At 37.2% G+C, this 13,443-nt stretch overlaps 1 protein-coding gene across 10 annotated transcripts in view; it reads left to right on the forward strand.

The window, feature by feature from the left end:
• The window catches only part of NTNG1 (netrin G1), a 152,012-nt gene that overhangs the window by 121,763 nt on the left and 16,806 nt on the right, over positions 1–13,443 (forward strand). For 6 of the 10 annotated variants that reach the window (XM_030279305.4, XM_030279312.4, XM_072932590.1 and 3 more), the window contains one exon: positions 5,126–5,263. The exons of the other annotated variants lie outside the window; for them this stretch is intronic. In XM_030279305.4, coding sequence (XP_030135165.1) covers positions 5,126–5,263 — 138 coding nt within the window. The remainder of the gene's footprint in view (positions 1–5,125; positions 5,264–13,443) is intronic. 10 annotated transcript variants of the gene reach the window in all.

Genomic DNA, 13,443 nt, shown 5'->3' on the forward strand with positions numbered 1-13,443 from the left:
GGAGTTGAGTCTTAAGTACCTGGTCCCAGTCTGGCTTTTGTAATTACTAGTACAGACTCTTGGATACTTGCCTGGATACCTACAAAAGTTGCCAGCTGCATCGAGGACATGGGGAGGGATCTCTGTTAATCCCTTTTATTCACTAAATTTCACAAAAACATGTTGCAGCTAATTCTGCTCCCAAACACAAGATTGTAAATGCTGCGTTACCTCCCCTCTACTTAGAGGAGGAACTGAAATGATGCCCATGAGGTTAGGAACAGAATTTGTCAAATCAGTGTGACATGATGTCAACTTAGAAAAGGGATTCCTAGGTGAAAACAGTGCTTTAGAACAAGCATCTGCTATAAACTGCAGAATTAGAGAAAATGTTAGAGCATAATAAGAAAAGCATATTAGGAAAAAATTTTAGATCTTTGGCACCCCAAAGAACATGCATTTTTCTCATGTCTCCACAGACAGTATACAGGAAAGTCAGGACACTTTAGGTGAAGCCTGAAACATAGTCAATAAAGGAAGCTTTTTACAACGGCCAGTGATTAACAGACAGCCACTAAAGACACTATTCTAATAACAAACAGAAGTGGAGAATATAATAATATAATGTTTCCTATAGACAGAAGCATCATATAATGTTTCTTATAGACATAAAGACCTGTTCTGGATTTTCATTGTGATTTGTTTTCTTTCCATCTTCCAGGAAGCAAAGAGTAGTTAGCAAATACTGTAAAACCAAAGTAGACTACAGGTGAATAAATTATATTTTAATACATTTATAATCCACTGCTGAGATTCAAGCCAGAAACTATTTAGGTTGTTATTATTTGTTTGAATTTGTAACTTGACAGATTTACATATTTATCTTGTGATAAATACAGATCCATCCATGCACTGCATTTCATGTGTCCTTCTTTTAACTTTGCTTGGCAATACATTCAGGAAATGCATGATGTCCTTTGCCAGTAATTAGTCAGAGCTAATAAGAACTTTAATAGGCAAGTCATGATTTTGTATGACTGTGCTGAGGAGCTTAACACAATCCAATGTTCTTGGAAAAAAACTACTGTCCCACACGTTTGTTTTATGTAGATGACAGACATCATTGGTATGACATCAGGGTTGTACAATTTCAGCTGCCTAAATGGGCCTAATGAATACAATTCTAAATTGCTCTGTTTGGAATTTTTCATCAGCTCATTCAGTATGTTGTTTTCCCATATACACTGAAATGCTAAGACAGCAGCTGCAGCTACATAAGACAAGGAAATTAGTAAACAAAAAGCCAAAAATAAGTAATTTTAAAATTAATTTATAAGTGATATATTTAAAATGTCACAGTAAGACAATTGTTCACTTTAAAATTGCCAAGACACTGAGGAAATGGATTTTTTAAATCTTTTATTTAGCAAAAAAAAAAAAAAAAAAAAAAAAAAGGCACATTTGCTGACTTTCCACCTTAATGCAAGCAGAATTCTCTTGGGCTTCCATGAGAATTGCACCATGTGAAATAACTACAGGATCAAACCTGGGTTTTCTACACCTTAGGTAATTAATTTGAAATAAATAACATTCTTGCTGAACTAAGACAGTTTTCCAGATCACAGTTACCATACAAAATGTAGTTTCCAATGTATGCGTCCTAGCTGATTTGCCAACTTAAGAGGTCTTTCCTACTTCTTGTGTAAAGTCAGTGAAATGAACAGACACCTAAAGCACTTTTCAGAAAACAGAGTTTGTCTTAAAGTGCTGTCTTGATCTGGGGCTCCTAAGATTTAATTGGGCAAAATGTGGAGTATTTTCACCTGTGAAAGAGTTGATGGATTCACCACCCTTCTAGGTGAAGCACAGTCTTGCTCTATTGGAAACGCTCATTTCTCTTTTCTCCGAGTTTAAAAGCAGTGTTCTGTGGTTTAACTTCATGTGAAATGTTGGCATGAACATTTTAATAAGCAGATTTGCAGCGATATGTGCAAGTCTTATTCCCATATGAAAGTCATTTTTATAGGCTAATTCTTTCCTCTTCAGCCATGTATGTAGAAAGGTAACAAATGTTTGGATAATCTAGTTTAATGGCAGTTAATAGGGCTTTGGCTCTGATTTACCAAAACTGCTTCACAGTTTGCAGAAATACATATGGTAAGTACATGGATAACAAATCTATGAATCTTAGCTGATGCTAAATCAATGGAGAAAATGTAAAATGTTTAATTTTTAAGACTAAAGAATTCAGATACTGAAAAGGTTGTTTGTTTTTTTTTTCCCAGTGAGCCAAATGCAATGTATTATACAGTGGGCTTAAATCTAAATTCTTGATGCCCTTAATTTCTTTAGCGGCAAAATAGATTTCATTTCCTAAAATGAAATAGCAAAAATTTGTGGATTTGTACATTAACTGCAAAATTACCTCACATGGGCAACTGCAGTTTCAGAATAAATCAAGGTATTCTGAAGGTAAAAATTATTCATTCAGTGTGAAAAATAATTTAACTTGAAGAGTTTTTATTTCTTTATAAAGCCCGAGTGACTTTCAGTGAATGCACACACTGACAAGCAAGGATAGCATGGAAACCACCAGGTAGACCCAGAGTAATAAAACATAGCCTTTGCCTCACAGCATAAATACTGAACTGGTGATTGCTGTCACACTTGTAACAAAGCCACCCTTGCAGTCAGTCAGGCTTAAGCTTCAGTTAACACCAGAAGCCCTAATGACACGTGGTTAAGTTAACCCTGGGGGTTGTCCTAGAGCCACTGTCAGCCCAGACTAATAAGCAGCAAGCCTGCCAGCCTCAGCCCATTTCCCCACCTCCTTTTTCTTTACGCTCATTGTGTTTTGTTTGAAGCATCACATTGATAGAGTGAACCCCAGTGAACAGATTACCATTTCTGTTGTCTTCCTGTCCTTACAAATAGTTACCAGATGAAGGTTAGGATGAAAATTCTTTCTCAGTTCAGATCTGCAGGGGCTTTTTTTCCCCACCCTGGAACGTGCTTATGGTTTGCTTATTAGGATGATCTGGGAATGTTAGTGTTATTTAGTGCCCTGTTGTTGTAAGGGCATTGCAGATACACTGCCTCCCTGTGGCACACTGAAAATTGTGACCTTTGAGATTGCTAACATCTTAAGTATTTGGCAGGTCTTGGGAAGTGTTCCACAGCATGTGATACTGTGTTGGACAATGATCCTGAATGTTCTGTAGGTTATATTACTGTGGTATCAGTTGGGAAAGATGGAAGCTAGAATTAGTCTGTTGGGTATTCTGATTGGATCTACTAATATTGCAAAAGGCCTGGCTTAAATATTTGTTTCTACTATTTACTTTCCCTTCAATAGCATGATATGGGCCTGGAACATCTTACGTGTTTATGTGATAGAGTTCAGTAGGAAAGCTTTCACTGGTTCAGGGTCTTGTTCTGTGGAAAATATAACATCCAGTATCACAGGCTATACATTTCTTTCACAAATACTTGTTTAAATCACTGTAACTTCATTATTTCTAACAAAGCTGTTTTTAACAAGAATTAGACCCTCTGTTTTTAATGTAATTCCCAGGTTTTGTTTTTCAAGGTTTTCTATAAACACACTTGAAGCAAATTTTACTTCTTGCATTCACAATGTATCTCAAGTCTATGTCAGTTTACATAAACATTTGATACATCTGATTATATCAGAATTCCCAGCTTTTCAAATGGCACTCACTTTGCAATAATACTCAGCCTTGCACAGTATTTTTGGCCGGACAGTTTTCTGCTTCATTAATGAATGTTGCCAGGTAATTGACTCTGTTATTGTTGTGGAACCCTTTTGCTAAAGGTAACTACTCTTCTTCAACATCCCAAATGTTCAAAGTGCCATCTGTAATTTATAGTTAATAAACAGTGAGACAACAGATGAGAAAAGTCTTTCTGCTAATTTTTCTCCTGTTGGTTTTTTTCATTGGAGATGTAGATGTATGTAACCTCCCAGTTCAACTCCCATTTTTTCATTTATGGTACCCCTGAGGTTCAACCTAATGCTAGGGAACAATTGCTAAAGATAGTGATCAAAGCAGCACTGATTCACAAACATATAAATCTACACTCCCAGCAGGTTGCCCCAAATCAGGAAGCAGCAGAGACCAAATGCTTCCAAAAGGAGTCTGTGGTTTCAGTTAACAGTGAAGTTACTCTGGGTCTACATGGGTCCACATAAAAATAAGATAACTCTCCATTTGAACATAAAATCTGAATAACCAAGGTGAAGTACAGGAATGCCAAAATGTGAGCTCCTTGCCTTTGTTCAGCTGGCTGAAAGCTGAACACAGATATTGTAATCATATTAAAGAAAAGGGCTGTGAATGAACAGCACAGTAAGTGTTGTGGGAGGAAATGTGTTACCCTACTTTTTCTTTAATTAGCTGAACACATGTGAAAAATATACAGCGGGGAATGAGCCTCACTGCAATTTCCATCTGCACGCTGGGAGGTGAGAGAAATTAAAATGGCTGCACAAAGCCCGTTCTTAAAGGTTTTACATTACATTAGTGCTCACCTCAAGCTTTGCATTGCAGAATATGCAAAAGGTTTATTAATGTCACTAATAAATCAATCTCATCAATTTAATGGCAAATATTCACTTAAATTATTGTACTGCTCAAACCTATAAAGGAAGACTATCTTGGAAATAAGTAAAGTGCATTTATATAGCCCTGTAAAGACATCTAGCACTTCTGAAAATATTGAGTAATACAGATAAGCCTATTTTAATAAAGCAAAACGTTTCACCCTGATGGCACATGGATATATCCATACTATACAAAGCTTTTCTAATGTTCATTAAATTGTCAAAAATATTCTTGCCAAAGAGAATCTGTTATAATTACTTACCCTTAAGACCGTGATATCTGCTGCCTTTATATCTTTCCTGTTTACTTTTCCTCTTTGCATCATAAAACGTCTCTTCCTGAAATGACACGTGCAAACAAATAAATGGACATGTAGTAATGATATTCACTACACTAGATATTATTAATAGACAGTCTTCCTTTACCTTTAGCACTGGAAATGCACCCTTTATTGGTATTGAATGAATTATCTCCACATGTGGACCTGAATCCAGTGTGTATGTGTTGTCTTGTTTCTGCAGACTGTTATTGTAACCCTTTTGGTTCAGTCCATGATCGCTGTAATGACAGAGGATTTTGTGAGTGTAAGGAGGGAACTTCAGGGCCTAAATGTGATAAATGTCTGCCGGGATATATCTGGCACAGCTTGGGCTGTCAACGTAAGTAACTCTGAGAGTCGCCCCTCTCCTGCAGCTCCGCTGCCTCGTCCGTGTGCTGTCATGTGCCCATTCCTGGGAGCAGAGAACGAGCCAAAGCTCTGGGCTGTACCATGCCATAATGCCTGAACCGTGGGAGACTCCCAGCTGAGGGCACTGACTGTGCCATCCAGTAAATTCAATGCACTTGCAGTGTCCTCCCTCTCTCCCACTAACACCCAGAGGAGCTCCCGCTGGAATAGGTAAATACATGTCTTGGCAACTGTGAAGTAAGTTTTGTATACTCAAACATCAGCATATTGCTTCCAAATTCAGAATTCCTACTAAAAGAGAGAAGGTGATTTCTCTGCATGTTCACTCTTTTTCTGTCCTAACTGCAGCTTCTTGACTAAGTTAATTATGTCTCCATACCTTCAGCCTTCCCAGGACAATAACTGCAAAACACTGGCTTGTACCTGTAATAACTAGTGAAAACTAGGTGAAAGCTAATTGTTGGGAAAAAATGGAAGTATACTTAACGTCCTTAAAAAATAAGAGCTGAAATTTTCCTTAAATGGCATTTGAACACATGTTGTTTCAATGCTTAGTTATTATTTTGCTTTTCTTCTGATTAATGGGTCTTGTATACAAGTGAGTAGAAATATCACTTCAATATACACAGAATTAGACTTTTACTGCAAATTTTGTTTGTAAGATTTATTCTTTTAACAGTTTTGATAATCTACTTCCAGAAACTCTGGAAAGTCCTCTCACATTTTTCTTTCCACTTCTCTCACAGCCTCTCTGTATTTTTAGCCACGCAAACATAAAAGACAGATTTCTATAAGAGCTTGCTTTTGATTCTTAAGACTGAGAAACACAAGAAAATAATTACTGACACCAATTAGTAATTACTGTCAGTAATTACAGACACCAATTAGACAAATATCATAAAATTGGTCAATAGCCATAAAAATGTTCTAAATACTCAAAATCAAATGTAAATCTTACATATTAATTTTTTTTAAGAAAAAAGGCAATAATACTAGAGATTACTGCTGCCTCTCCAAGTGATGAGTAGCTCTGAAGCAGAAAAGCTGGACTTGTGACAAATCAAAAAATTATATCTGGAAAGAAAACCAAAAAATAATTTCAGGAAATATTGTGATAATTAACCAAACAGCATTAAAGATAGTATATGAAGAGAAAAGAAGCTTGCATGGGCAACACTGTTCAGTGCAATCTGAGAAATCTGGACTTCCTCAGCTTCTACCAGCAAGCTCCTGTTTGTATTTGGCATGGCATTTAAACCAAACCATACTTTTCACATGTGGTTGTTGACTGTATTCTCATTTTCCAGCTGCTTCTACTTGAGTTATGATTCACAAATTTATTGGGCAGTTAGAATTGCAATGGAAAGCAGGTGAAGTAATGTTTCAAGTTTCAAAGTTCTCTAATTCTTCACCAAATCAGATCCTAGTTACCTCCCAAACAACACACTCAGAAATAAGAGGTCTCCCTCTGCCTTGCACCCCATATGCAGAAGAAGGTTGCTACCACCCTGTATCTTATCCTAGATACTGGCAAAATAACCACTGGAATTTTTGAAGCACTGGAAATATTGCAGTGACCCAAACTACAACGGAAAAAAATGAAAACAGAAATCAGTATGGTTCTCTGCATGGAATTTGAAAAAATGACACTTACATTGTGTCCACCCAGGGGGTTTAAAAAATATATTAAGTAGCTGAGATACTGAACAAGTCTGGAGGACTGTTGAGAAAATTTTATAGTAATATATATACACCAGTTCGTCAAAGCAATTACTTATTAATTTCAGTACTTCCTATCTTTTCGGGTTTGGACATTGTAAGACAAATAATGTTCTTTTAATGATGAGTTTTTTGAGCCCAGCATATAATTAGCTTGATTTTAGCTGAATCAAGAGTATTTGTAAAATCTTTGGACAGTTTCTGGAAATGCAAGCTAGTGCCTTTATATTTGCTGACAAAACTAATTGAGTTTCCCTCACTTGGTTGTAATTTTCAGAACAAATCTCAGTCTGATTGTGTAACTGTCAGATATTCTCCAAGTTTGAACAAATTATCTGATCAATTTCAGAAGAAAAACAACTAGATGCGGTTGTCAGTTTTATGGAACAGACATCAAATTGTCATGTTTTACCAACCACACGCTGATTTAAATCTCATTTCAAGGCTTATCATGAAGGAACAGAATTCCAATTAATTTAATTTTGTACAGTGTCAGTTTTAGCTTTCTTATTTTCCCATTGAATTCTAAACAAATGACCGGGCAAGTTAGCAGACCCCAATATAAGAGAAAAATAGGAATTCATTCTGTTGCCTTGGCAAAGCTCAGAAAGATTATTTGTCTGGACACGTAGCATGTGGTTTTGATCTGCTTTTCCCTAAGCCTGTGCTGCACAGGAACATAGATATGCAAAGATGGATACACACACTCACTCGACAGACCAATATGTGCTTGTTTACTTTTTATTATACATAGGCTATCGGCATTAAGAAATTCTATACTTATGGAGCTTTATTGCTAAAAATCATTGATCTAGTGCAAACAAAAGCTTGACTATGAATAAACAATTTAAATCTATATCATAGCTAGTTTAATTACATGTATGATTCTATAAGTAAATGGAGTGTCATAATTTTATACATTAGTAAGCCTATTAGGGAAAAAACAACACAAAAGCCGAGTTGCGTGTTCTAAGGCCCGCAATATATCATTTGATAAATTACAGTTTGGAGTCTACTTCGTATCATACAAAGTAGAAGTCACAGAAGCTATTATCCTCAGAACTATTTATTTAGGTACCTCACTCTTAGTGATTTAATCTAAACCCTCTGAGGATCCAGGCAGAGCGCTCCTCGCTTGGCGTCTCTGCGCACACTGAGGTCAGATGCAATTTTAGACTTTGCCTCCCAGATAAAAAGCACTGTGATAGCAGCTGTTATCTTCTTGCATTCAGGGTTTGTGCTGCAGAGACATAGTGGTCAGCAGGGTCTGGTTGGGCCAGGAAGGTTTGCTGCCCTCAGAAGAAGAGGCACAATAGATGTGGCTGTGCCTGGCAGGGCTCCTGAGCCCTCCCCAGAACCCCTGCGGCCCAGGCGTGGGCGTGCGGGAACGTGCTGGGCTCAGCGGGGCCTCCCTGCCATATACCCACAGGGGATTTTCTCACCAGGATCAAAGCACAGGGAATGAGTTCAGAACAGAACAGTATGGTCCTGAAACCCTTTAGAATTTCTGGAACATGAGAAATTACATAGCATAGCATCTATTTGATTTTTCTATTTTATAGAAACGGAACTATTTTCTTTTAAAATTAACATTAAAACAGAACTAAAAGCTCCGAGCCTGGCAAGAAATTTAACCTGCAAGTACCATTGATTTGGGCCAGCTTTTAACTGAACATAGTGTTTTTTGAAAAATGGAACCTGTATCAAAAGGCAAAAACATTTAATCATAGCTAAAATATTAAGTGGGAGCATTCGCTTGATTTTCTACCTGTACTGCTCACAGTCTTCTGTATTTGATCTTCATCTTCTGTATTTCTGGGCCATGATATTTCAGGTGACTGAAGACCATTGCATACATACAGCAGCATTTTAAATTAACATCTTTTAATTTCACTCACAGAAGCATTGATTACAAAACCAGCTGCATATTTGTCCAATCAGGCAAAGAAAATATCTTTTGCCAATATCAGTTTGGCAGCACAGCTCAAATTTTCATTAGGCATGTTCCTCATGGGGGAAAAGGTGAGGGAAGGTTCAGTGACTAATATTATTCTCTATCTCCCTTCATACAAAAACCAAGTAAACACACTGAACCCACAGCACTACAAAGGCCTAGAGTGAGTGAGAGTAACCAATGGTAGCTGGCACCCCATAGCAAATCAGTGTTTTAAATTATCTTGGTTCAATGGTGCTAATCTTAAACAATTAGCAAATGAGTTTTCAGCCAGATGCCTTATATCAAGGTCTGAACAATCTATCTCATTTTACCCTTCCTCGTTCATTTAAACAGAAGCAGGCAAAGGATTGCACTTCTTATCTTCAGTGCTCAAATTGGACTCAGTGCTTGTACCTGTCTTCCAGACTAAACTTGTATTATTCTGCAGCCTGTCAGATAATTCATATTCTGTCACAGCATGCATTTAACTTATCATATGATTATTTAAATATGAGCTTTTTTGGGGTGGATTTTATCATGTGTTACCAATGTTAGAAGCTGGGGCATTTGATCAAAATCATCATGCAGATTGAGTGGCTAAAGAAAAATCAAACTTGAAATTGTAAACTTGGAATTTAATATTAACATTTGCTTTTGGAAGATTGGATTTACCATTCAGCAAGAAAAGAGGAAAAAAACATTTATCATCTAATTCTTTTAAAATATTTTAAAAAAAAATGCACCCTGCACTTCTTTCTAGACAGATTAAATACATATAAATGCAAGGGTCTCTCCAGTGAAGGTTGGTGATATTTTACACATTTGTACACAGATGTATCTAATACCTACACATTGAACTCATGCCCAGGATACAAGACCCAAAAAAAAAAAAAAAGAAAATAGAAATGCAGAAACAAGGTGCCCTGTTTTCCATTTCACCATTGCAACTGCCTGTGTTGGGAGCCATAGAAGATCCACCTATCTATTTTCGTATCTTTTTACAAATAGCAGTTTTAATGCTGTGCTGTATATACTTTCAGTTCTGCTGTGGTTTGGTGCCAAGGCCGGTATTAGTAAGCACACTGCCACACTTGGAGCTGAAGGGAAGTAAAATACAAAAAGAATTTATTGAAAAGGATAAAGTTCTGCTGGGGTTGAGCATTGTTGTCCTCAGGGAACAGTCATCTGTCCCTGGTCTTTATACACAAAATACTGCTTTCAAAATACCTGTTTTGCATGGTTGTTATGCAGGCTAAAGAAATTGTGTGTGTGTACAAGGGTTTGGATGCAAGAGAAACACTCTCCTTCAAATGGCTGCAAATTTAAATCCAGAATAATAATTCTCCTTATATTAATCCAGAATCCAAATGCTGCAACTCACAGCAAAGTATGGTTTACAGATGTAAGACAAGCAAGGCAAGAATACAAACAAAATTACAGCATTACCAGACCTGATGCTCAGATGATGCAAAACACTAGTTCTGCTTGCCTCAGGGGAAGCATGCTGGTGACTTATAGGTGTAATGCCATCCTGACATCCTTTTAAAACCAGGGTCTTTTAAACCTGAGAAACAACAATGCAAATGTGCTTATTAATGCATTCCTTGCAAAATACACAACCCACAGAATAATCATAGAGATACTAGGATGCATAGAAAGTTGTTCACCAAAGTATGAATATCATGGAATGTTATTATTTTTTAATGAGATGCTAGATTTGAAGGAGAAAAGGAAGGTTGATCTCTCTCTGGGGAGAATGTATTTTAGTCAGAGTAAACATGTCAGAACACAAACACTGTATATGAACAGAAATGATTAAGTGAGGCACCTCTCCTCTACGAAGAGCACAGAGGAGGTGAAAACATAAGATGCTCTGAGAGAGTTATACAGATCTGCATAATTCCTGTAGCATGCCTAGGATGGAGACCATGCCTTAATCTTCTTTTAGCACTGCTGCCTACAAAGTGTGTGGGATATTGTGGAAATGGAAGAATCTGCAGATGCAATAGATCAGAGGGGTACAGGGGAGAGCTCAAGGACTTTATCTCGGTGTGTCTGTGCTGGATGAGGTTGTAACTTAGGTAATACCTGTGTGTGGAGAAGCCAAAGAAAATAACAGGTAAATAAAATCAAGCAGAGAGTGAGGCTCAAAAGAGGGGACTAGTTTGCATAGTTGCCATGTTATTGAGAGGCACCAGGCTCCTGACAGACTGCACCTCTTCAGGAGATTTACTCTGATAACCTGGTGATCAGGAATTGCTTTCTCCAGAGCAAAAAGAAATGGTTCAGTAGCAACATTTATACACCTGACCTTTAACAGAACAATTTTTCCCCAGCAAGGTGAGGGATTGGATTGTAGCAAAGAGGTTGTTCTCTTCTTGATCTTGCCCAAGTGTCAGCTTCAAAGCTGCTATTTCATGGCTGTCCAAACTGCTCTAATTGCAAGTGCTGCAATCCCTCTTCTCCCAATTCCCCACTATTTAGTCCCACACCCCTAGCAATCTCTCAGGCAGTTGTTTGACCTTTCACTGAATGATTTCAGATCTAAGTCAGCAGGACACTAACCAAAAAAGAATCATTTTTTGCTATGTTAGTTCTGTGATATGAATCATCCACTGGTTGAACAAGCAGGAGCACCCTGGGAGAGCATAACCCACTCAGCTGGGGAGGGATGGAAGTCTGGCAGCCAGTCAGGCTGGGCTGGGCTGCCACGCAACCGTGGCACATCACTCCCCATCACTAGATCTTTCTACACTCCAGAACTTGCCAGTATTTTTACCTGACAAAGCCACAGAATTTCAGAAGGATCAGCAGGTGGATAATTAGGGAAATGTCTTAAAAATGTTATCCTTTAAAAAAACCCCAACATTCTGTACTCTCCTAAAAGAGTTTTAAAATCCACTAACCTATAGAAAAATCAAGAACTCTCTAATACTCTCTTATACTGAAGCAGAATCATAATTTCTCAGACAACAAAACTAGGATTCTGAATGGAGAGCCAAATTGGACACTGGTGATGGATGTGAGCAAAGTGCATTTCCAAAACAGCCCAATTCAAAGAAAGTGAATACAATTTGTAGCATATTGTGTATTTTTAGTGCTATATCGGGGGGAGTTCTGAACAACTAAATATCAGGAAATTCATGAAAACTTAAGCAAGTAACATTATTTGTTTTCTTCAGTCAGATGATTTTAAAATGGTTAATATTTGATAGCACAATGATAAATATTTTAATAGAGGATATTGCAGTCAGTTAGGAATAGATCAAAAAGATACAAAGCAAGCTCCACTAGATAAACTTTTATTAGGTACATGAAATAGAACATAAAGCTTGATAGCAATTACTACTTAATCTATTCACATTTGGAAACGTATTGAAGGGGAAACTTATAACTCATTTGTTATGAATTATTAAATGTTCATTTGAACAGTGATGAGCAGGATTTCTTTTCCTCTGAAAAATCTGTCACACTTTCCTTTAAAGCCTGCTCAGTGGCCATACATTCTGTGTAATTTGCCTGCTCACTGCCTTTTAATGAGGACAGAATAAGGAGATCAGTAGCAGCACAGACACACCCAAATGGGGCATTTTTATGAAGGGGACTTAAAAGGACCATTTAGAAGTAAGTAAAGTAATCTCCATCCTACTTAACTGCAGATAAAAATTACTGACCTGAGGCAAATAAAGATAGCCAAGGTTTCCTATCTTGGCACTGATGCAGCTGATGGCATTGCTGGCACCAGCACGTGCTGATTGTCAAGGCTTCAGTAGTTGTTGTTTTAACTTTCTTTATACATCTGCAGACACAACTATGGAAACCAAAGTTTCCTTTAGAAGGAGCTGATGGGCTTTAACTTGCAAAGTGCTGACAGCCCCCACTGAGAGAAGTAAAGTTCCCCCACTGGTATTAAAGTTAAAAAATGACTTTTAATTACACATTAATAAATGGATGCCATTGACATAGGTATACTATGATTTTGTCCACCTGCAAATTTAAATTTTAAAATACTAGCTCACACTTATGATGAATTTCAGAGTTACTATAGGCACAGGGACACCCCTGATGTTAAGGTGTGTTTCTGCTCTGAATTTAAACATGCTGAATAGATCTAATCCTGAAGTAATCAGCTTTTCTAATGTCAGATTTGTACTTCTACAGAGCTGAGTATTGTAGTAGCTAACAGATAAGGAATTCAAGACATTTTTTACATACTACTACTATTTCATATACATGTTCAAAATATTTTGGATGTTTTGATTAACTGACAGTTTGTTATGAATCTGTAGAGCTGGGGTTAAAAAATTTCAGACTGGAGGTTTTAAGGAAATTTACACAAACTAAGGCAATTATTATTTAGTATCAATAAATTGAGTACTTCAGGAAAAAAAATCTGAATATAATCAAGACCTTTCAAGATCTGAGCTCTTAACTAAAACACTTAACAGAAATGCCCTTTTACATTTCCCAGTTCCCATTTCACCCTATTTTCTGAC

Source organism: Taeniopygia guttata, chromosome 8, assembly GCF_048771995.1.
Source record: "Taeniopygia guttata chromosome 8, bTaeGut7.mat, whole genome shotgun sequence".
Taxonomy (NCBI): Eukaryota; Metazoa; Chordata; class Aves; order Passeriformes; family Estrildidae; genus Taeniopygia; species Taeniopygia guttata.